The following is a 21,675-nucleotide window of genomic DNA, read 5'->3' on the forward strand; positions in this document are numbered from 1 at the left end:
CACGGTCTTTATGCCACATTTGCCGTATTAGGCCCCGCACACTGTGGTTTCATTCATAATGATATTGTGATTTGAGACATTCTCATCATCTTCTTTTAAGTTGGAGGAAAGTGAAAATGTTCTGTTATCAAAACCATCTCCTTGTTGATTTTTCTTAGCTCTGCGCCTCGGACAAAATCCTGGAGTTTGATCGAGACTTTCGGATCCGACATTACGCTGGGGACGTGGTGTGAGTATCTCACTCTGGAACCTGGCGTGATGACTTGCGTGCAGCCTCACTTCAGAAAACATAATCGGGAAAGATATAAACTGTTTTCCTATTCGTCTGCATTTTTTAGCCGTTTCTCATGCCAACGTATTTTAATTTCTGCACTCAAACATTGGCATCGCATCACTCATCCCTTGCTTTTCAGACATTTATTAAACGCGCACCACGTGGGCGTGCACAGTTCCTGGCATAGTTGGCCCTCAGTCTAAGTCAACTGATGGATAAATAAACCTTCAGAGTACGTTGAGAAAGATGGATGACACGGGCCTCACTCTGAAGACGCTGACAGTTTAGTGGAGGGTGCAAGCTGGTACGCGATAAGTCGCTATAGTGAAGAATGGAGAGGGTTATACTGGAGACACACAAGACATTGTGGGAACTCTGAGGAGGAATAATTAACCCAGGGTGAGGAGTATTGCCCCGTTTTCTGGAGGAACTGGTATCCCAGCTGAGTCCTGAACGTAAAAGAGGCTTAGTCAGGGGACAGGATCAGGAAGAGGAGACGGAGAAGACAGGGCATTCCAAGCAGAAGAGACAGCAGGTATTCGGGCCCCGAGGTGAGGGTCATCATTGTATGTGACAAACTACTAACTCTGTGAGCAAAAACCAGTTTTACTGCAGTATTTTTCAAATGTTATTTGGAAACGTAAAATTCTCATAAGCTACATTTTCTGGTTACAATGCAATAAAGGTAGAAAGTCGTAGGAAAATAATAACTAAAAAAATACATATTTATATATACATATATATACACACATATATATACATATATGTATATATAAACTACCTTAGCATTTTAGTTTCCTAGGGCTAACATAACAAATTACTGCGTGTTGGTGGCTTAAAGCAACAGAAATTGATTCTTTGACAGTTCTGGAGGCCAGGAGTTTGAAATCTAAGGTGTCAGCAGGGCACACTCCGGAGGCTCTAGAGGAGGAATGTTCCTTGGTTTTCCCAGTGGCTTTCCTTGGCTGGTGGCTGCATCACTCTGATCTCTGCCTCCGGGGTCACATTGCCTCCCCCTCTTCAGTGTGTCTGGGTTAAATCCTCCTCTGCATCTCATAAAGCTACACTTGTGATGGCATTTAAGGCCCACCTGAGTAATACAGAATTAGATTCTCCTCCCAAGATCCTTAACATACTCACATCTTGTACCATGTAAGGTTACATTGACAGGTTCCAGGGAATTTGACGTGGTTGTCTTTCAAGGAAGGCATTTCCCCCTCTGCTGTGCTTAGATGCTCTGACTGTCCACCGAACCCTGCTCCTTACCTTGCTTTTGTTTGAAGTCCCCTCTTTTCCTTTCTCCTCATTTATTACATTAGGAATTCTATTCACATAACCCATTACAGGAAGAGAGTGAAAACTGCAACAACAAAAAAGCGAATGATCGTCTCTGTAAATGTCAAAAAGACATTTGAAGAAATGTTAATAGCCATTCCTGATTTAAGTTAAAACTCTAGAATCATAAAATAATATGGCTCCAAATTATCACCCCATCTGTCAAACTAGCCGTTAAGGCTGGAATGGCACCATTACCCACTTTTCCTGGGCCTGTTCCCAGGCCCCAGAACACTTTGAAGAGGGAAGACCCAGTTCCATACAGATACCTGCCACTGAAATCCAGGCCCCACTCACAGGGCACTTCTGTGCAGCTCGGACTGGCTAAGTGCATCACTGGACATTGGCCTTGGAGACCATGTAGGGCCGGCCCTTTGTTTTATGGATAAAAGAACTTACGCAGAGTGTGTAAAATTCTTACCCAAGGTCACACAGCAAGTTTATGGACTAGTTGAGATAATAATTAGGTTTCCAGACCCTTGGAGAAATATTCGATGCCTCAGATTTCCCCTTCTCTCCTTAAGCCCTTCAACCCTTTTCTAGACTTTTGCTAGATATCTTCTATCTGCACAATACTTTATAAACTATGGTCCCTGCCTACAAAGAGCTTTTCCATTAAGATGCATTCATACATATGTGATTGTATGTATATTTATTAACATATATATATATACACACACATACATTTATATACATTGATGCAACAAAAGATGGTTGAAAATAATTGCAATATGATTAATAACATGTGTTGTAAGAATTCAGAATAAGCAAATGATATAATGCTTCTAACTGTGTGTGTAATAAACCCAGGAAGGCAGATGCTGGTCCTTGGGTGCTAGGAATTATTTTTATAGGAAAAAGTGGGAAGGGTGCTAAAAATAAAAAAAAATTTCAGGAAATAGCAACTGGGCCCCTTTGACTGGAACATGTCCTTTTGGTGGCAGAAGAGAAGTAGAAATGCCTAGAAGAGCAGATTGAGACCAAATCGCAATGAGCCCTAAAGGCCCGAACAAGGCCTCTGAAGTCTGAATTGTATGGGTCTGACCGTAGATTAAGAGTCAGGCAACTTCAAGGATTCAGTTAAAAGTGACATGAAGGTATCAGGAAGAAGACCTAGGTAGGAAGGGGGCAGGGAAATCATTTTGGACCCGGTGGCCTTGAAGTGCCCATGGGCAGCGCAGCCCGAAGGAACTTTTTTGCAGAATTAAATGTGTAAGGCTGAAACTTTGGTTGAGGGGTCAGGGCTGGAGAGATGAGAATGGTCTACACTGGCGGGATCGTCAAGGAAGGAAGCACAGACAGGCAAGACCGGAGAGCTGCAAGGAGCAGCTGCGTCTAGAGTTACTGTGTCCCCAGCCTCCTCTTAGCCTCAGTCGTGGGGAATCCTAGGTTACTGTTATGCGCGCACACACACACACCCCCGCAGTTCACTCCCCCTTGAGTCCATGCCCAGCACTGCCGCAGAGCAGCGCCCATTCCTACCTTTGTCACCAGCTGCAGTTTTAGCTGGACCTCCAAGACCTTACTCACGTCCCTGCCTCCGAACCATGAGTCCTGACCTCCTCATTTCCTCTCAAGACCTCCATGCGTGTGCCTGCTCCCGCCTCTTCACTACACCTGTTTCCCGTGTGACCTGCCTGCCTCCCTCTCCTCTGCATATCCAGCTCTCACTGTCCTTTCCAATTCTTCAGGACTCTTTTCTCCCACCCTGTACAGTGAGCCAACCTTAGGCGAGCCCTTTGACCTCCCTACCGCTGAGACGGTTAGTTCCTGTACATTCCTGTTTTGCTTTTATCTTAGGAATGCCAGATGATAAACACAGCTGTCTTTTAAAAAGGCATCTTCCTGAGGTAAGCAACAAGCCAGGCGAAAATGGTGATCTTAATCGTAATGAGGATGTTGGGGTTCGTGCTCCTCCGGAGAAGGAGAGGCAGCGAGCACCCCCTCTGGGTGGCAGGCAGGTTTGATGTTCTTTAACCCAGAACTAGGTGGGCAGCATCAGCTTTAGAGATGACTGGTGCATAAGTTTTTGCAGTAGAAGGGCTTGTAGACTTCCAGAAAAGCTTAGAAGTGGCTCTTCCTTGGTGAATAATGTGTTTTCTCTTGTGTTTTTTTTCCCCCTCAACTAGCTATTCTGTCATTGGTTTTATCGACAAAAACAAAGACACTTTATTTCAAGATTTCAAACGCCTGATGTATAACAGGTAGGACTGAAATTGTATTAATTTTCTTCATGGTAAGCTCATTGACATACGTGTTGCATAATGTGTTTGCACATGATTACTTTTACGTGACCATTTTAAATGTTTCTGCCAGTTTTTCTAGTTCTGTTGGATCATACGTACTGAATGAGATAATAAGTTATTTTACGATGATAAAACCTATAAACTTAGGTCAGGGACCCTGCTACGAATATGATTTTCCTTGATTTCCCTTGGGTTGCCGCGGTTTCTCTGTTCCCTGCTGCCATCCTCCTGACACCCCCTACCAGTGTCCTCAGCGGTCCCCAGGCTAGGCCAGCGGTGATGGGACAGTGTCAGATCACCTCTGTCCCAGCTGAGAGCTTCACACACTCAGGTTCCCACTGTGTGTCTTTGGCTCCAGCTAAGGGACCACCTTGATATCAGAGTGGCGTCTAGTATCAGTGGCGATAGGTCCTGGCTGGACAGATTCGTCTCACAATCCAAGAAAATGTGAAAAAGCGGTAGAGAAATAAAACCAGCCAAAGGACAGCAAGTTCACACCCAGTACAGATAAACTTCGGAAAGAAGACCCGTGAAGGAGAAAGGCTTCCTTGCCAGCTGGTTCCTTTTGGCTTAGAGAAGTGTCGCCATTCACGTATTAAGGCTACTCGGTCGGTTGGTCAGTAGATCATCAAAAGTGTAGTGGGCACCTCTGAGCCACACGTGCATCTGCGCTCTCCGGATGCAAAGCGCCTGCCCTCCTGAGGTCTGTTATCCTAGTGGAGGTGACAGTTAATGAACAATAAACAGTGAGCTTTCAGTTACTGACAAGTGCTGCAGAGAAAAAATAAAGTAGGCGAGAGAGATGGAAGGGTGCGGACCGGCAGGGGCAGGGGAGGCGTTACAGACAGCGTGGTCAGAAAAGGCATCTCCAAAGAGGTGTCGTTGGAGCTGAGACCTCCGAGAAGTGAGGGGATGAGCCATGAAGCTGAGGGAGGGAGCGCTCGGGCAGAGGAGAGCTGGTCTCAAGGTGCTGGGGCAGGTGCCAGCCTGGGTGTGTTGAGGACGGCAGGAAGGCCCGTGTGGCTGGAAGCAGGGGAGGGGAGAGTGACGGGGGTGACTTTGGAGAGGTCAGCAGGGCCTGGCTCGCGACAAGTGTGAGAGCCAGAGATGGAGGGAGACCGTTGGAGGGTGTGGTACAACGTGATCTCTATTTTAAAGACGCCAGCAGAGCTGCTGTGTAAAGACAGACTGTGAAGGGCGGGAGCGGGCGTAGGGGGACCGGTGAGCAGCTCATCGAGTAATCCAGGCTGAGACCTGGATGGTGGTGACCGAGGCAATGAAAAGTGGTCCGAGCGGGTGCTACTGTGAGAGTAGAGCCCACAGGCATCGCTGATGGATAGGACGTGTGATGTGCCAGAGACAGAAATCGCAGATGGTGCCTGAGCAGTGGGGAAGGGGTGCTCGATGTCTGAAGACGAGAGGAGGCACTTATTCATGGGGGGAAATCAGGAGTTTAGTTTTGGATACGTTTGGCCGGAGATGCAAACTGGACATCCCGTCGAAAATGCCCACTAGGTGACCGTATGCCTGCATCTGGAGCTCAGGGTACAGGCAGGGCTAGAGACGTAAATTCACGGTCGTCGGCATATTGATAGTGTTTAAAGCCATCGTCTAGGTGAGATTATCTAAGCTGAGCATGGGCAAAAAAATAAAAGAAGAGGTTGAAAGGTGAATCCCCCGAGACACTTCACCATTTAGAGTCAAGCAAGGAAGGAGGAGCTGGCAAAGGAAACTGAGAGCTTGCCAGTGACATAGGGAGAAAACCAGGAATCTGGTGTCAGAGAGGCCAAGCCAGGAAAAATGATCAACTGTGTCTTACTGTCAAGAACAGAGTGATGTGAGGACCAAAGCTGACCACTGGATTTGCTGACATGAAGGTCGGTGGGACTCTTGGCAACACTGGTTTCAACGGAGTCATGAAAACTGATGTCTGATGGGAGGGGGCTCAAGAGAATACAGAAAACAAGAATGTGGAGACCTTGTGTTTCAATGGTTCTTTCAAGAGGTTTTGCTATAAAGTGGTCCATCTGTGTGGGTGTTGAAGTGGCTAAGAGCAGGGATGGAGCCATCGTCACTAGACAGACGCAGGCCTTGTAGTGATGGGAATGTGGGAAGGGCCCACGCACGAGCTGCTTGTGGAGGGCAGAGGCTTTCAGAAAGCAGTTTCGGTGCTTGGTTTGTCAGGTAAGATGCACTCATTTTGAGGGAGAAATGAAAGAGTGTGGCATTGCTCTGTGTCGAAAACGTCAAAAAGTCAAATTGGAAAAGTGGCCTCAGTTGGCCAGTGGCGGAGTCAGGGCGGGTTGCCTCGGGAAGGCCGCCAGGCTTCCAGGGGGCTGCACAAGGTGGCCTTCGTCACAGCCCAGAGGCTCAGCTCCCCCTTCTAGTGGTGGATTCAGGGAACCCCATCTTCCGAGGACCAGTGCAGAAACAAAGCAGCAAGTGGACTGATTTCCAGCGCAAAATCCGGCAGTCTCGCGGTATGGAACACTTGCGTTGGTATGAGGGGCTCTTCTTCCCTACTGGAAAACCTGCCTGGGGGGTCAAATGGAACTCTAGTTTATGAATTGCTGAGTTGCTTGGTAAGCATGGAATCAGAACAAAGGAACGTAGAGAAATCCAGCAATTAAAGGCATCGGGCTAAGATGAATCCATTTCACAACAGAGATGGTCTTGCCAAAGGTGTAAAAAGATTAAAAGTCTGTTTGTTGCAACTTATTGTGTATATGTCCTTAGTAGGAAAGGCCTTGCCACTGGGGTGCGAAATCTGGGAATTATTTTGATTAAAACTATCCTCCTAGATGGTGTTCGGATGGGCTGCCTTTGCGCTTGGACACTGTTCCATGATTTCATGGCTAAACGACCTCCCAAAATTTCAGTGGGTGTGTGTGCATGCGTGTAAATGGAAGGAGGCAAGGAGCAAGCAGGTGGCGTGTCAGGTACACGGATGACCCTTGACCTCTCTCGTTAGCCAGGTACACTCTGCCTTATCTGTAGTGCATGCTGGATTTCTGGATAAACAAGCTTCCCTTTTAAGAAAAAGTGTCTTTTAAATGTCTGAAAACTATGTTGACTTACTGGCCTGAAAGCTCTTTCTCTTTAAAAGGACAGTATGTGTCTGTTTTGATTCATTATGCATCCGTTCTACTGTTTAATAATAATAATATAATAATAACAATAATAGCCATCTTATTTCCTTCATTTTCAACACTCCCCCCTCCCTCCACTTACAAGGTGATACAGGAAAAGTGTCTAAACAGAAAGGTGGAACTAGGGGTGGCAACTGCATAGACCCAAAACCAGTGATTTTCAAGGTGCACATGCTCTGCTTTCTGGCAGTTCTGTTCCATAGGTGTTAGGGAGGCATCCAGGCTTCATTTGCACTGAAGGTTGAGAACCATTGCCTCAGGTTGTCTCTCTGCTAAAGACTGAAATGGAAAAGTTGAGGAAAAGCAATATCCATTTATGTGGTCATTTTTATTGATAATGTAAATCATTGGAAAATTATGAAATAGGACTGGAACGTAGTAAAACTGGGTGCATAAGCCACAGGTCCTTGCATTATTTTATAGCCACTTTTGATGGTAGTTGGCACAGCCTCCTGGCAACGGAGAGGATTCGGAGTATTGCTCTGCCTTCGTGCACAGACCCGGTCACCCTGCACCTCACCGTTTATGCTCCTTGCACCTTTGTCATCCGTTCTGGCAGTTTGCTGCTATTATTTGGAGCCCCTGTATACAGAAATTGACTAGATGTTTGGGAAACCAACTCAGTTTTCTTAATTTTATACCAGGGAGGGAAAAGTGGGCAAAGTGACGGCAGCAGGAAACACAATAAACCGTGTTAAGTCTTTCCTATTCTCAACCCTCAATTGAAAAAAAAAAAGTTTCAATAAGAGAGAAGTTTCCCAGGAAGCAAGCAACATTTTTCAGTTCCTTTACTTTCAAATCAAAAGCACCCAAGGTGAAATAGGAGGAAAATCAGAGCGGAGACCACCACACATGTATATACAAATATCTCCATGGAGCCAAATAAGGAATATATCATTTTTAGCCTGAAAACTGGCCTGAAGTGCACTTTAAGAATTGGATCACAACCCGTCTTAGTGTCACATCAATAAAATATTATAACTGCCAGCGCCACCTATAAATGTGTTCATAAATTCAGCTGCAGTAAAGGGATTTCCTAGAAGACAATGTAAAGGTGGTTATACTCTGATCTGGATTTTCGAAAGACCTGGCTTTTTGTGGTGTGACCTCTACTGTAAGAAGATCTGTTTCAGTTGGAAGATGCTCTCACATTCGTGAATTCTGCCGGGACACTGAGAATCATTTTCCTGCTGGCAGTTTGTTCTCATTCTTAAAATGACCACCAAAACCATTTCATTGTAGGTATGTGGTAAAAGAGCCATGTAAGCCATTTGAGGGTCCTCGGTAACTCGTCCGACGTCACTTTAAAGAAGGTTAAAGACTTTTTTGAATGTAGTCCAGTCACTTTAAAGAAGGTTAAAGACTTTTTCGAATGTAGTCCAGTTTGGACACATCCTCTTGCTCTGTGGTGTGGTACCTGTCATTATACTTTCAGCCTAATTTTCTGGATGGAGTCATTTTTCCAGCTGGGCCTTGTGAGTTCAGTCTGCTGTGCAGTTGGTACAGTTCAGCAGGACTGCTTAGCAGTTTTTTTTCAGCTTATTTGAATGTAACATTCAAACCGCTCTTTCTGTGCTTCTCAGTTCAAATCCTGTGCTGAAGAATATGTGGCCTGAAGGCAAACTGAGCATCACAGAGGTGACCAAGAGACCCCTGACCGCCGCCACCTTATTTAAGAATTCTATGATTGCCTTAGTAGACAACCTTGCATCAAAGGTAACTCTTTTCTTTTTTAAATATCCATTTTATTTCATAGATTCTTTCTTGAGAGATGTTACAGAGAATGTATGTATGATTTGCTCTTTAAGTTATTGTAATAAATAAATCATGTTGAAGAACATACATTCATGTATTTCAAGTGAATGTTATAATGGAATTCTTAATTCGGGTTAATTTTTTTTTTAACATGGCTTAATGAAACAGTTGTTCATGTCCCATGTGAAATGCTCTTCTTAAGTTGGGGCTTTTTCTTCTAATGTTGTCATCAAGGGAAAAGTCTTAGTGAGATCTTTTAAAAAAAATTATATATATATATATGGCTTAGTATGTGCCTGACAAAATGAATTGCAGCCCTGTGCTGAAGACAGGGCCTGGCTTTTTTTGTTTTTAATCTTGAATTAAATTATAATATGCTATCCTAATATTGTATCTGAATGCAAAATAACCAGGTTAAGTTTTAAGAGGAAGTTTAATATTTAAGTCTTATCCATAGGCTGTTTTAAATAACTGAAATAAAGAGATGTATTATTGACAGTTATTTCTGCTTTTTATTGTTCCTTTGAGGTCTAATACTGTTTGATAACTTTAGTCTGGGTTTTTGGGTTGTTTTTTCCCCAGTGTTTTTCCTTAAAGAACAGATTTCTGCTCTTAACTGCTGCCATTGACAAGTTGATAAATTAGGCAGCATTCTAGGACTCATTATTTTTAGTTCCTTCATTTTTATCTTTCTCTTCTGGTGCTTTTCCAGTGTATTTTTTCTTCTTCGTTTTTATCTTTTTTTTTTAATCAACTTCCTCTCTAAAAATTTAAATCTGTATTATTTCTGGTTACCTCTCTGTGGATAAATTAGGCAGGTGCCACAAGAACACGTCTCTTCAATAGCTTTCTATTTTCGTCAGGATTCTTTGGCCTCAGGTGACAGCAAATGAGTACAATTCGTTGGCTTGTATAATCCAACCTCCAGCAAGGCCGGGGTAGGGACACCAGAGCTGGGGGTGAGAATACAATTAGGACTCCTCCTCTTGTCCATCTGATTCTCTCGGTAGGTCGGCTTCAACCTGCCTCATCCAGCAAGAAGGGAGGTGAGCTTAGAAGGAAGGCGTGTGACACAAGAAACAGGGATGAACACAGAATTTTACAAAATAGATGTTTTAAAATACATGACTCATAAGCGTATTGTTTATAAGCTATATCAGATTTATTTCATTAGAAACAGATCACTTTTTATTTTCTAAATTTCGTAGTTAAATGTGCATTTTTTAAAAATAAAAATTCTAGAACTACCTATAATTCCCATATCAGGAATTGCATTCAGCTACTAAACAAGAGACACACTCCCTCCCCGCCAAATTAGTGGCTTAAAGAAGAGAGGCATTTATTTCTCTCGCCTGCAAATGAAGTACGGAAGAAGGTATCCCAGGACTGGTGTGGCAGCTCTAAGGTTACTGGAGACCCAGCTTCCTTCTGTCTTTCTGCTCTACCAGACTAGTGCTTGGCATCCATCCTCCTGGTCCAAAATGGCAGCCGGAGCTTCTGTTTTAAAGAGACTTCCTGGAGGTCTCACACAGTGCTTTCGCTACTTCTCTTTTGCTGTACCTAGTTGCCAGGGAAGCTGGGAAGTGCCTTTTTGTTCTGGTCAGCAGTGCACCCAGCTGGAAGTAAATACTCTGTTTCAAAGTAGGGAAATAAAAAGTACTTGTCTGTGAGGTAGGCAGCTGGCCTAGCAGACCCTGCTAAGCCGCGCAGTCTGTGTTTGCAGAGGTGGAGGAATGAGGGGGAGAGCAGGGACAGGCGAAAGAATGTAAGCACCTTACCCGTCCAGTAGAAGGCAGGAAGGCGAGCAGGGCAGAAGCAAAGGGAAAAATGTTACATTTAGAACATACAAATTAATATGCTAGAAATAAATCTAATTGGTACTTACCGTAAATGTAAATAGATTAAACAGACTGGATAGGAAGAAAATCCAGGTACAGGCATACCTTGTTTTATTGCACTTTGCAGATATTGCATTTTTTATAAAGTGGAGGTTGGTGGCAACCCTGCAAAAGGTAAACCCCTAGTGGCACCATTTCTCCATCAGCATTTGCTCATTTTGTGTCCCTGTGTCCGTTTGGTAATTCTTGCAATATTTTGAACGTTTTCATTGTTACTAGATGTGTTAGGGTGGTCTGTGAGCAGCGATCTTTGATCTGTGACTTGATGAAGGTTCAGCTGATGATTAGCATTTTTTAGCAATAAAATATTTTTTAAGTAAGGTATGTACCTTGTTTATTAGGCATAATGCTATTTCACACTTAACAGACTGCAGTAAAGTATAAACATAACTTTTATATGCACTAGGAAACCAAAAAATTCTTGTGACTCACTTTATTGCAATACTCACTTAATTGCCAAGGTCTGACTGAACCTGCAGTACCACCAAAGTTTTGCCCTGATGTTGATAAGAGCAACTTAATTTACACTAGGCAGAAAGATTAAAAACAAAGAGGTGGATGAAGCTATATCAACCCCCCACCCCAAGAAAAAAAACCTAGTGAAATAATATTAACGTGAGAGAACATAGGATTTAAGGGGAAAAGTATTAATGCAGATAAAGAGATTAATAATAATAAAGTGGAAATACCAAAGACAGTAAAGCCATTTTGAACTAGGTACCATTTACAACTAAGTAGCCATGATGGTACATGAACTCTATAAAGCAAAAAAAAAAAAAAAGCAAAAAAAAAAAAAAGTGAAAAATGTGAAAGAAAAACTTGACAAGTCCACAATCCTAGAGGGAGGTTTAAAACCAACTCTACCAGAAACTGATAGATCAAGCAAAATTCTTAGTAAGAATGCAGAAGCTTTGAAAACCAAATTTAAACTTTATCTAATACATCAAAAGATCTCTGTACCCAGGGAGCAGGGAATACATAGTCCTTTCAAGTATACATGGAACATTTACAAGAACTGACCACATGCTAGATCACAAAGGAAGTCCCAGCTATTTTAACAGATGTACAGATGTATTCTCCATCCTCACAACAAGTGAAATAAAAATCAGCACTAAAAACTTTTCTAACGTGCTTGGAAACTTAAAAACGTTCTCCTAAATAAGTCACAGGTTGAATTGGAAATCACAATGGAAATTACAAAATATCTGGAACTGCATAACAAAGAATCTATTAGAATTTGTAGAATTCTTCTAAAGTGGTCCACTTGTTATGCCCTTACTAAAAAGAAAAAGGGAAAAAAATAGAAAGTAAATGAGTTAAGTTCAACTCAAGAAGCCAAAAACAGAACTCCAAAGAAAATCTAAAGAAAGTCATAAGAAAATAATCTTCAAATAGCAAAAATTGAAAGTAATAGACTAGAAAAATTAATCAAGTAGATAAACCTTTAATAAAACAGATTTTTAAAAAAGAGAATGCCATAATAAGAATGAAAAAAGATACCACTTCATACATTATAGAGATTTTTTTAAAGCATCAGAATACTTTGAACTATGCCAATAAATTTGAAAAATTAGTTTTCTAGAAAAATATGTTATCAAAATTAACTCAAGAAGAAATAGAAAACCTGAATAAATCAGTAACATTAGAGATTCTGAATCACTAATCAGAAGTCTGCCTTCCCCAGACTTTGCCAAGAACTTTAGACCCAGATGGTTCTACAGATAAGTTTTATAAATCCTTCAAGGAGCCTGTAATTCCTATCATACGTAAGCTGTTTTGAAGGATGGGAAGAAGAGAAGCCACCTCATTTGATGAGATTAGTATTACCTTAGTACAAAGTTAACATGAGAAAATGAAATCAGAGATGAGTTAAAAGCTAGAGATGAGGCAAACCTAGGAACACAGACGTGAAGATTTTAAAAATACACCTGAACAATGCGTTTTCTGGCAACAGGGTGAGCAAGGTACCCACTAAAACGAACTGAAAACAAACAGAAAGTTAGGTAAATTATAAAAACCAGCTCCCTGAGTGCAGTCATGAACTAACAAGAAAGCACGGAGGATGCAGGCTGGGCACTGAGTGAAGGCAGCATATCGGTGGCAGGAAGTCTGATTACTACATGCAAGTCAGAAATGCAAAAAGAAGAGCAAAGAAATTGGTAAATATGCGGGTGCACGTAAACAAACTGTGAAGGAATGTTTTAGCGGATTAAAAATGCTGATTAGAATTAAACAGTACAACAGTAGCATGTAAATTGCAAGGTTTGGGTTTAAGGCCCTTGGTTGTTCAGGAAAAGGATAAAAATATAGTTATAAGTTAGTTTATAACTCCTTGTTAAATTTTCTGGTGTAGTCATTGAAAGAATAGAAATGAGGCTATAACTTCCAAACTAGTGATTGAGGGTGGGGAGAGCCAGCATGAGGGGAAAAAAAAATCCGTTCTAAAAAAAATAGGAAAAAGGAGACAAAAAAAAATAGGAAAGCTAGGACAAATCAAGGTGGTAGAAATAAATCCAAATGTACTAGTAATTATAGCAAACATAAATGGAGAAAAACTGTCAAATCAGATTAAAGGAAAAGAATACAGATATATTACCATTCATTAATGACGTGAGAATTATAAGCTAGCCAATATTTTCATCCTTTTCCTAAACATAACAGAAAAGTTGAACGTTTAACCTTAAAAAGATGTATCAGGCCAGTTCCGACGTCCTGGAGTCACCTTAGTCCAACTTCTGGAGTCGCTCAACCTTCAGCTACCTGCCATCCCTAAAAGTGCCAAACCCCTTTCCATTCACCTTTAACTCCCAAGGTTGGCTGTTCAGGATTCCAGACCCAAGCGTGGTCCTGCACCTAGGGCCGTGGGTTCCAGCTTTCATTCCCTGAGCCCCTTAAGTCTGTCAGCGGCTGTGCTCAGCCTCATGGCTGCCTCTCGAGGTCTCTAGTCACCTCTCAGACAAAAGCAGCCCCGAAAGCTGGCCTCGCCCCTCTGGACTTTAGTCTTAGTCTCATCTTGGCTGCATCATTAGCTCTTTGATGCATTCAAGATTTCTCCTCTCCGTGCTGTGTTTTGACTAGCACTTTTTTTCAGTGAATTCCTCAGGAAGGTTGATTGATACAAATTGCCTAGTCCTCCATCACCAGAAGTGCACGTCCCTGACGCCTCCCTTTTTCAGAGTCCACACGGTGATTTAAAATGCATATCTTATCTCCCCGCCTAGATTATAAGTCTTCTGAATCTAAGGAATGAGTTCTGATAATTCTGTATACCTCTTGATAGCTCACAAAGCACTTTGAGCAGATGGTCAGTATGTTATTAAATGAACCTGAATTTGCCTTTGGCTCCGATTGTGTTCAACGCAGGTTAAATAAATGAACATGTAAATCAACTGTTTTCCAGCTCATCTGTGTACTGATTGGCGTACTTTGACAGAGGATGTTTTTCACATAAAATACAGGGAGAAGCAGGTTAAAAAGTGCAAGAGAATAAGATCATTATTAGCTTTTGTGATTTAACCGCAATAAGACCCTTAAGAATTTGTCACATTTAAGATTTCTTAGGCTGAGTCAGTCCGGCTATTTATAAAAGAGAGAGGAGGCGGCATTTATAAATTGAGACAGAATGCTGAGTAAATATAGAGGAAGTATTTCCACTAGATTCCTTATCTGAAGGTTTTTATATTACTAAGCAGTTGGCATTCCCAGCCTCTTACTTGGTCATTAGTGTCCGTTCCAGTCTTACTATTTCCTGTGTGTAATCTGTCAATACTGGTAAAATTCCATTCAACTGGTTTCTGTTTAGTGGAGTTACTTTAACTACTGAAAGGATCCCCTACACTAAGACTGCTTTGCCCACATCATTGCATAAATTACTGAGTTCAAAATATTTTCTAATTCACACTGTAATTTTCTTCTCAACCCAGGAAGTATATTTCTTAATTTCCAGTCATGTAAGATTTTCTAATTATCTTCTTACTCTTGATTTCTAGCTTAATCTTATTTGGTCAGATACTCTGTGTGATTTCAGTCCTTAAAAATTTGTTAAATTTTCTTCATACGTTTTGTTTATTAACATCATTTGCATTTCATATTCTGTACACATCCATTAGGTCAAGTTTACTGGTCATATTATTGTCCAGTCTTTCTGCTTTCTTACTAATTATTTTGTTTGTCAGTGCTGAAATGTGTGATAAAACCTACTTTGATTCTGGATTTCTCCTTGTTGTGCCTTCAGTTTTTGCTTTAAATATTTTGAGAATGTATTAGGCTTATTCAAGTTAGAGCTGTTATTTGTTCCTAGTGTTTGAGTCATCTATCACTATGAAATGCCTTTATTTCTAAGTTGCTTTTCGCCTTCAAGTCAGCTTTGCACAAATAAAACAGTTTCATCCAGCTTTTCCTTTGGCCAGGGCTTGCATGGTCTGTCCTTTTCCACCCTGTTACTTTCAACCTTTCTGTATCGTTACGTTTCATGTATGAGTAGCATAAAGTTAGCTTTGGTTTTTTACCCATTCTGGCAGTCTTTGTCTTTTGAATAGATCATCTAGCTTATTTATTCTTAACATAGCTACTGTATGTTGTACTTAAATCGACCATCTCATTCATGCTGCTTGTCTCTTCTATGTTTCTGTTATTGTTTTTCTAATCTCTTTGATTGATTACTTTGGGCACAAAGTAAGCAAAATTCTGTGCCTTCTCTTGACAATTTAACCTCAGTTAAATTTCCAGCTCTGTTCCCCTGTAATCTAGGAAGATGTATTTGAACTATATTACTAGGCAGCATCACTTAATGATAAAAACTACCCAACTCGTAAATTGCATCTGAACTGGGAGAATGATAAATGCCTGGTGGGGATGACATACTTTTGGCTTCCCAAGTGTGGTGACTCGTGTATTAGGCATGTCCCTGTCAAGGACTTGGGAGCTATGTCTTTAGAATTGTTCTAAGAGATGTTGAATGCTAGGGGGTGTGAGGCTTTTAAACCAAGGGCACTTCCCACACGTGTCTGCTGTGGACCCCATCTCCGTGGGCCTGCGCTCTCTTTCGCCGGCCTGCCGTGTGGACTGCGGCACCGCCCTGACGCTGCCTGCTGGCGAGCCAGGCTCTGGTCTTCCGAGTAGACTCGTGCCAAGTATGGCCACGAATCTTTTGAGTCAGAATGTTTAGTTAAGCCTAGGAGGACACCCTTTCCTCTCACGTCCCCCCACCGCTCTGTTTCAATTTTTTATCACTCCCTTTACTCCCTGTATTATTTTAGAAGATTTATATCATAATATTGTTTGGCAGTTACTTGAGTTATTACAGTGTCATTCTTGAACGTAAAAACCTAATATTTGGTGCTTTAATCTCCTTCCTGGACAATGCAAGGTCCATAAAACATCTTAATTCCATTCATCTTCCTCCCCACTTATGTGCTCTTTTAGTCATGTATTTATATTTAAATATACTTAATATTTAAATATATATATTAGGCCAGTAAGATGATGACATCTTATTATTATTATTACTACTAGGTATTGTCAGTATCTGTTTAGATTTCCTCATTTATCACTTCTTTCCTTCCTTTTTCTGTGTCGCTGACCTTCATCTGGGACCATTTCTCTTCTGCCTGAACTTCATCCTGGTATCTTTGAGGCCCGATGTTGACACTTTCTCAGTTTTTGTTTACCTGAGAATATTTTATGCTGTTTTCCTTCTAGAAGAATATTTTTTTGCTGGGTGTAAAATTCTGCACTGACAGTTCTTTCAGCAATTCAGAGAAGTACTCGTTTGTCTTCTGGATTCCATTGTTTCTTTTGGGAAGTCAGCTGTCAGTCTATTTGTTGCTTCTTAAGGTAATCTGACTTTTTCCTTCTGACTGCTTTTCTTTGGTTTTCAGAAGTCTTCCTATGATGCACATAGGTGTAGGGTTTTTTTTTTTTTTTAAATCTTGCTTGCAATGTATAGGACTTCTTCAGTTTGCTATAGCTTGATTGTTTTTCATTGGTTTTGCAAAATTCTTGGCTATTAGCTCTTCACATACTGCTTCTGCCCCTTCTGTCTCCTCTCCTTCAGGACCCCAGTTACTTAGACCATGTCACTCTATCTTCTGTGCCTCTTAACCTCTCATGTTTTCCATCTTTTTATCTCTCCATGATCCATTCTGGGAAATTTCTTCTCACCTATCTTCTAGTCCATTATTTTTTTATTCAGCTATTTCTAATCTACTCTTTAACTGAAGTACTGAGTTCTTGATTTCTGCTATTGCATTTTGAGTCTCAGGTTTTTCATTTGGTTTAGCTCTTATAGTTTCTGGTTCTCTAAAAATTTCTCAATATTGTCTTTTATCATCTTGAACATGTTAGACGTAGTTATTTTAATATTCTTATCTGATAACTCCAATATCTAGACCCCTTCGGGTCTGTTTGTTTTGTATGTTTGTTGTTTTGCTATTTCCAATTCATGTTATCTTGGCTCCTTATATGTCTGGTTAATTTTTATTTTGTTCCAAACATTCTATTTGCAAAACTGTGTACAGGAAGAATTGGAGGCCCAAGTTTATGTAATCTTTCTCTAGGGGAGATTTATCTTTGCTCCTTTTAGGCCGCTAAAAGCACTGATATTCCAAAGAAGCTATCCCAGTTTGAAGGACTAAAATGATTCAAAGCTGAATCCCTGTGCCTGGGAGGGACTGCCTACTTCTGATTCACCCTTATTGCTAGTGGCAGCCTTTTTGGGTCCCAACCCAAAGTGAGAGGGGTTTACCTGTGACCTCCTTTTCAGGCCCTAGTCTCTAATCTTTGTCCTACTTGCTTATGAGGCTATCAGAACCATTATTCAGATCCCCTCACTTCCTTTGGAGTTGGCAAATCCCGCCCTCCCCCCAAAAAAAGGAAAAAACCTCTTCTGGGTTCTGGGTTCTCCACTACCTTGTTAGCTCTCCAGTGTCTTTAAGCAGATGTTTTGCCTGTTTTGTTTGCCTGTCCTTGGTGTCCCCAGCATGAGTGTTGGTTTAAATTGCCTCATCTGTCCTTATGTAAGTAGAATTCCAAATATCCTCATTTCATTAAATTATTAGGTCCATGAAGACTTTATCATAGCTAGTTAAGAGCAGAGACAACTAAGACCCAAGTGTCTTGATTCTGTATAAGGCATATTCTGTTACAACAGCACCGAAGCACACAGACAGATCTGGCATTTTGGTATTTACTGTGCTCAGTGCTACTCCTCTTAGGTTATCCACCAAGCAGTAAAGACTGTATCCTAAGAAACTCAGCAAATCCTCAAGTAAATCCCTCATTTTCCTATCACACTGTTTGCTTTAAATGTATTACAGCAATCAGGCAAGAGAGAGAAATAAAAGGGATCCAAATTGGAAAAGAAGAAGTGTCACTATATGCTGATTACATGATACTGTATATAGAAAACTCTTAAAGGTCCACACAAAACCTACTAGAAATAATCGAAGAATTCAGCAAGGTAGCAGGTTACAAGATTAACGTTCAAAAATCAGTTGCATTTCTTTACACTAATGATGAGTCAACAGAAAAAGAAAGTAAAGAAACAATCCTCTTTAAAATAGCACCCAAAGTAATAAAATACCTAGGAATAAATCTAATCAAGGAGGTGAAAGACTTAGGCATGGAAAACTATAAACCACTGATGAAGGAAATTAAAGAAGACTTTAAAAAATGGAAAGATATCCCATGCTCCTGGATTGGAAGAATCAGTATTGTTAAAATGGTATAAGCCCCTTTTAAAAGTAAGCTACGTACCTCCCCCTATAAATGCTCCATTGGAAAACCATTTTGGATGTAATGAACATTTGGCCACCCATCACTCTATTTTAAAGAAAGCTTCTGCTTGTGCTTTATAGCCGTGTCAGTCCTCTGCCCGTCTTTGATCTACACCAAAGAGGGAACTGAGGTTGCTCATCACCTGACCTTAAAATACAGAGCTCATCCTGTGTCATCCAGGTGGGCCCAGTTTAAATGCAGAAGTCCTTCAAAGGGAAAGTGGAGGCAAAGAGTCAGATCTAGAGAGATGGCACCCTGAGAAGGGACTCTTCAGGCCATTGCTGCCTTTGAAGGTGGGAGGAGGCCACAAGCCAAGGAATGTGGGCAGCCTCTTGAAGCTGGAAAAATAAGGAGATGATTTCTCCCCCAAAGCTTCCAGAAAACCACAGCCCTGTGATACCCTGATCTGTAGCCCGCTGAGACCCATTGCTGACCTCCAGAACTGTACAAGAATAAATTTGGGTTGTTTTAAGCCACAAACTTTGTGGTAATCTACAACCGTAGGAAACTGATACAGTAGGAAATTTCTATTTTCCTTTGAAAAAGGAAGAAAAGTACGTTGCTTTTCATCATGGAAGGCAGCATGATCACTATACACTTGGAGCTTCCTGTTTAGGTGTCAAAACTGTTATTCTGTTCAGAGTACAAGTCAAGTCACATTCAGCAGATCTCCCCTACTTCCGACCTCCAGCCCTCAGTGGAACTCAAAACTGCCTCATGTAGTCTTCTGCCTAGTACAGAAGACTCTTTCTTAATTAAAGTGCTACTGTGTGTGTCTGATAGATAACAGATTCAGAGAAGAAAATAACTCTTTACACCAATAAGTAGGATACATTTGACCCCAGTGATTCATCCAGTGATGACCTGTTATCTTCACTGTACCAGGATCTGTGCCAAACACAGTTTCATATTTGAACAGAGTTATGACCTAATACAAGGTTCAAAACTTAATTGGCACAGAGGGAACGATTTATTGCTAGGCTCTCTCTTAGTCACTGATGCCTGCAGGTGATTTTGTAACTTCTCTACTTATATATTTTAATCTCTTTTTTGAAAGTCCAGGCTAACGTGGTAGTGGTGGTGATGATGGCGGTGGATGATGACAAGGATGATAACAGCACTTACGGAGCACTACCTGTGTCCCAGGGCTGTGCCTCGTATTTCCCATTCTTTATGATAGCATGTCTTTACCACAGCTCCTGCCTCTTTCTATTAAATTTCCATTAAAATTAAGTTTCCTATTAAATGACTCCTTCTGTTACTTTTAACCGAGTTTCCATAAATACAAAAAAAAACCTTGATGTTTACATATCTCAACTACTTATACCCTAGTTTTATCCCCTTGCTCCTGTTTCTGATGAATCCTACAATATAATAAAACAAAATTTTTGCGGAATGCCTGAGCGCTTCCAGCCTTTACAGGGAGGGGAAAGGGAGAGTAACTGCTTTATTTGTAAGAGTATGCCTGAGGAACCAGAGGCACAGAGCTGGCTTTGACACAGTTAACGCTGATTGCATATTAGTGTCCTTAGTCTGGGGTTTTTCTCCACCAGAACTTAACCACCTGCCGCTGGTATTTCTGTAGGAACCATATTACGTACGTTGCATCAAACCCAACGACATGAAGTCCCCGCAGATATTTGACGACGAGCGCTGCCGGCACCAGGTGGAGTACCTGGGACTCCTGGAGAACGTGAGGGTGCGCCGGGCAGGGTTCGCCTTCCGCCAGACGTACGAGAAGTTTCTTCACAGGTGAGGCGGGACTGAGCGAAGAAACCTGACGGGTCCTCCCCGGGTTTCACAATGCATCAGCTCACAGCAGACAGTCTGACTATCTGGTGCATGAAAGCAGAGTTGGGGAAGCTGAAGATGTGAAAGACTTTCCCCAGGATCAGCGGGAGGTCCCCTTGGGTTTGTGGTTTTTGGACCATGGCGGGGAAAACGTTTTATTCTTCACGGGGAAAATGTGGGCGTGTAGTAGAGTAGGGAGAAAACGAGGATTTGGAGTCACATCTGGGTTGCAACCCTGGCTATGCCACTCGTTCGCTGCATGCTCTTGGGCTAGAAATTTAACTTCTCTGACTTTGTTTCTGCATCTGTAAAATGAGTGTGGTAATGCTACTTCATAAGCTGGTGTTGTGAGGATCCGATGACCCTAAGTGAGATGGCCAGGGGCTGGCACACAGTAGATGTTCAGTTAATGCTGCTTGTCATTAGTGATATTAGTAGCTACAATAGTAACAAAATATTCAGTAGTTCATAGAGGCCCTAAAACCCATCCACCTGCCTGAATCCTGGCTTTGCCATTTCGTAGCTTTTTGACTTTGGGCAAATCAAATCATATAAGCTGCCTCTGTTTCCTCATGTGTAAAAAGGGGGCTAATAATAGTAACTACTTGACAGGGTTGCTGGAGGATTAAATGAGATAATATAAAGCACTTAGGCTGGTGCCTGACATACAGTCTTTACTCAATACGTGTGTAAGATATTATTTCTATTGTTATTTATTAAAAATGATCGTGATAATTGACACCTGGGACTCATAAGAATGGTGTTTTAAATTCCGTCAGTTCATTTATTTTAAAACATTTATTGCACATTTCCTGTGTTTCTAGACTACAGATTCCACACAAAAATATGATTAAATACATAAAATATTAGTTGGTGAGAAGAGTCTCTAAGGAGATTATAGTGTCGGGAAGGAGCCAGTCATACACAGGTCAGAGAAAAGAGCAGGTGGAGCTGAGGCAGCAGCCAGGGAAAACCTTTGTTGCAACAGTAAGTTTGGCACCAAACACAGTCCAGTGTGGCTGGAGGATGCTGAGTGACAGGGCAGTGGTGTGGGATGAGACCAGAGAGATGGCCAGGGGCCAGATCACACTGAATTTTGTAATCCAGACTAAACAGTTTAGATTTTGGCTAAGTGTGATAGAAAACCATTGGTGGCTTTAAGCAGGGAGCAACACAATCTCATGGATGTTTTAAGAGATCACTGTGGGGAAGAGGGTATAGCTCAGTGGTAGAGCTTATGCCTAGTATGTATGAGGTCCTGGGTTCAACCCCTAGTACCTCCATTTAAAGAAGGTTAATTAAAAATAAATAAACCTAATGACCTCCCCCTACCCCACCCCAAAAAAAAGAGAGAGAGAGAGAGAGAGAGATCACTGCGGCTGCTGTGTGAATAGGAAGCAAGGAGACATTTAGAGTTGCTGTTGTGGCTCAATGATAGTGCCTTGAAACAA

The 21,675-nt window shown here is 41.6% G+C and overlaps 1 protein-coding gene across 1 annotated transcript in view; it reads left to right on the plus strand.

The window, feature by feature from the left end:
- The window catches only part of MYO1D (myosin ID), a 311,631-nt gene that overhangs the window by 109,820 nt on the left and 180,136 nt on the right, over positions 1 to 21,675 (plus strand). The window contains exons 12-15 of the mRNA XM_072938959.1: positions 159 to 229; positions 3,739 to 3,813; positions 8,588 to 8,720; positions 20,019 to 20,185. Of these exons, the coding sequence (XP_072795060.1) occupies positions 159 to 229; positions 3,739 to 3,813; positions 8,588 to 8,720; positions 20,019 to 20,185 (446 nt within the window). The remainder of the gene's footprint in view (positions 1 to 158; positions 230 to 3,738; positions 3,814 to 8,587; positions 8,721 to 20,018; positions 20,186 to 21,675) is intronic.

The sequence above is a fragment of the Vicugna pacos genome, chromosome 16 (assembly GCF_048564905.1).
Source record: "Vicugna pacos chromosome 16, VicPac4, whole genome shotgun sequence".
Taxonomy (NCBI): domain Eukaryota; kingdom Metazoa; phylum Chordata; class Mammalia; order Artiodactyla; family Camelidae; genus Vicugna; species Vicugna pacos.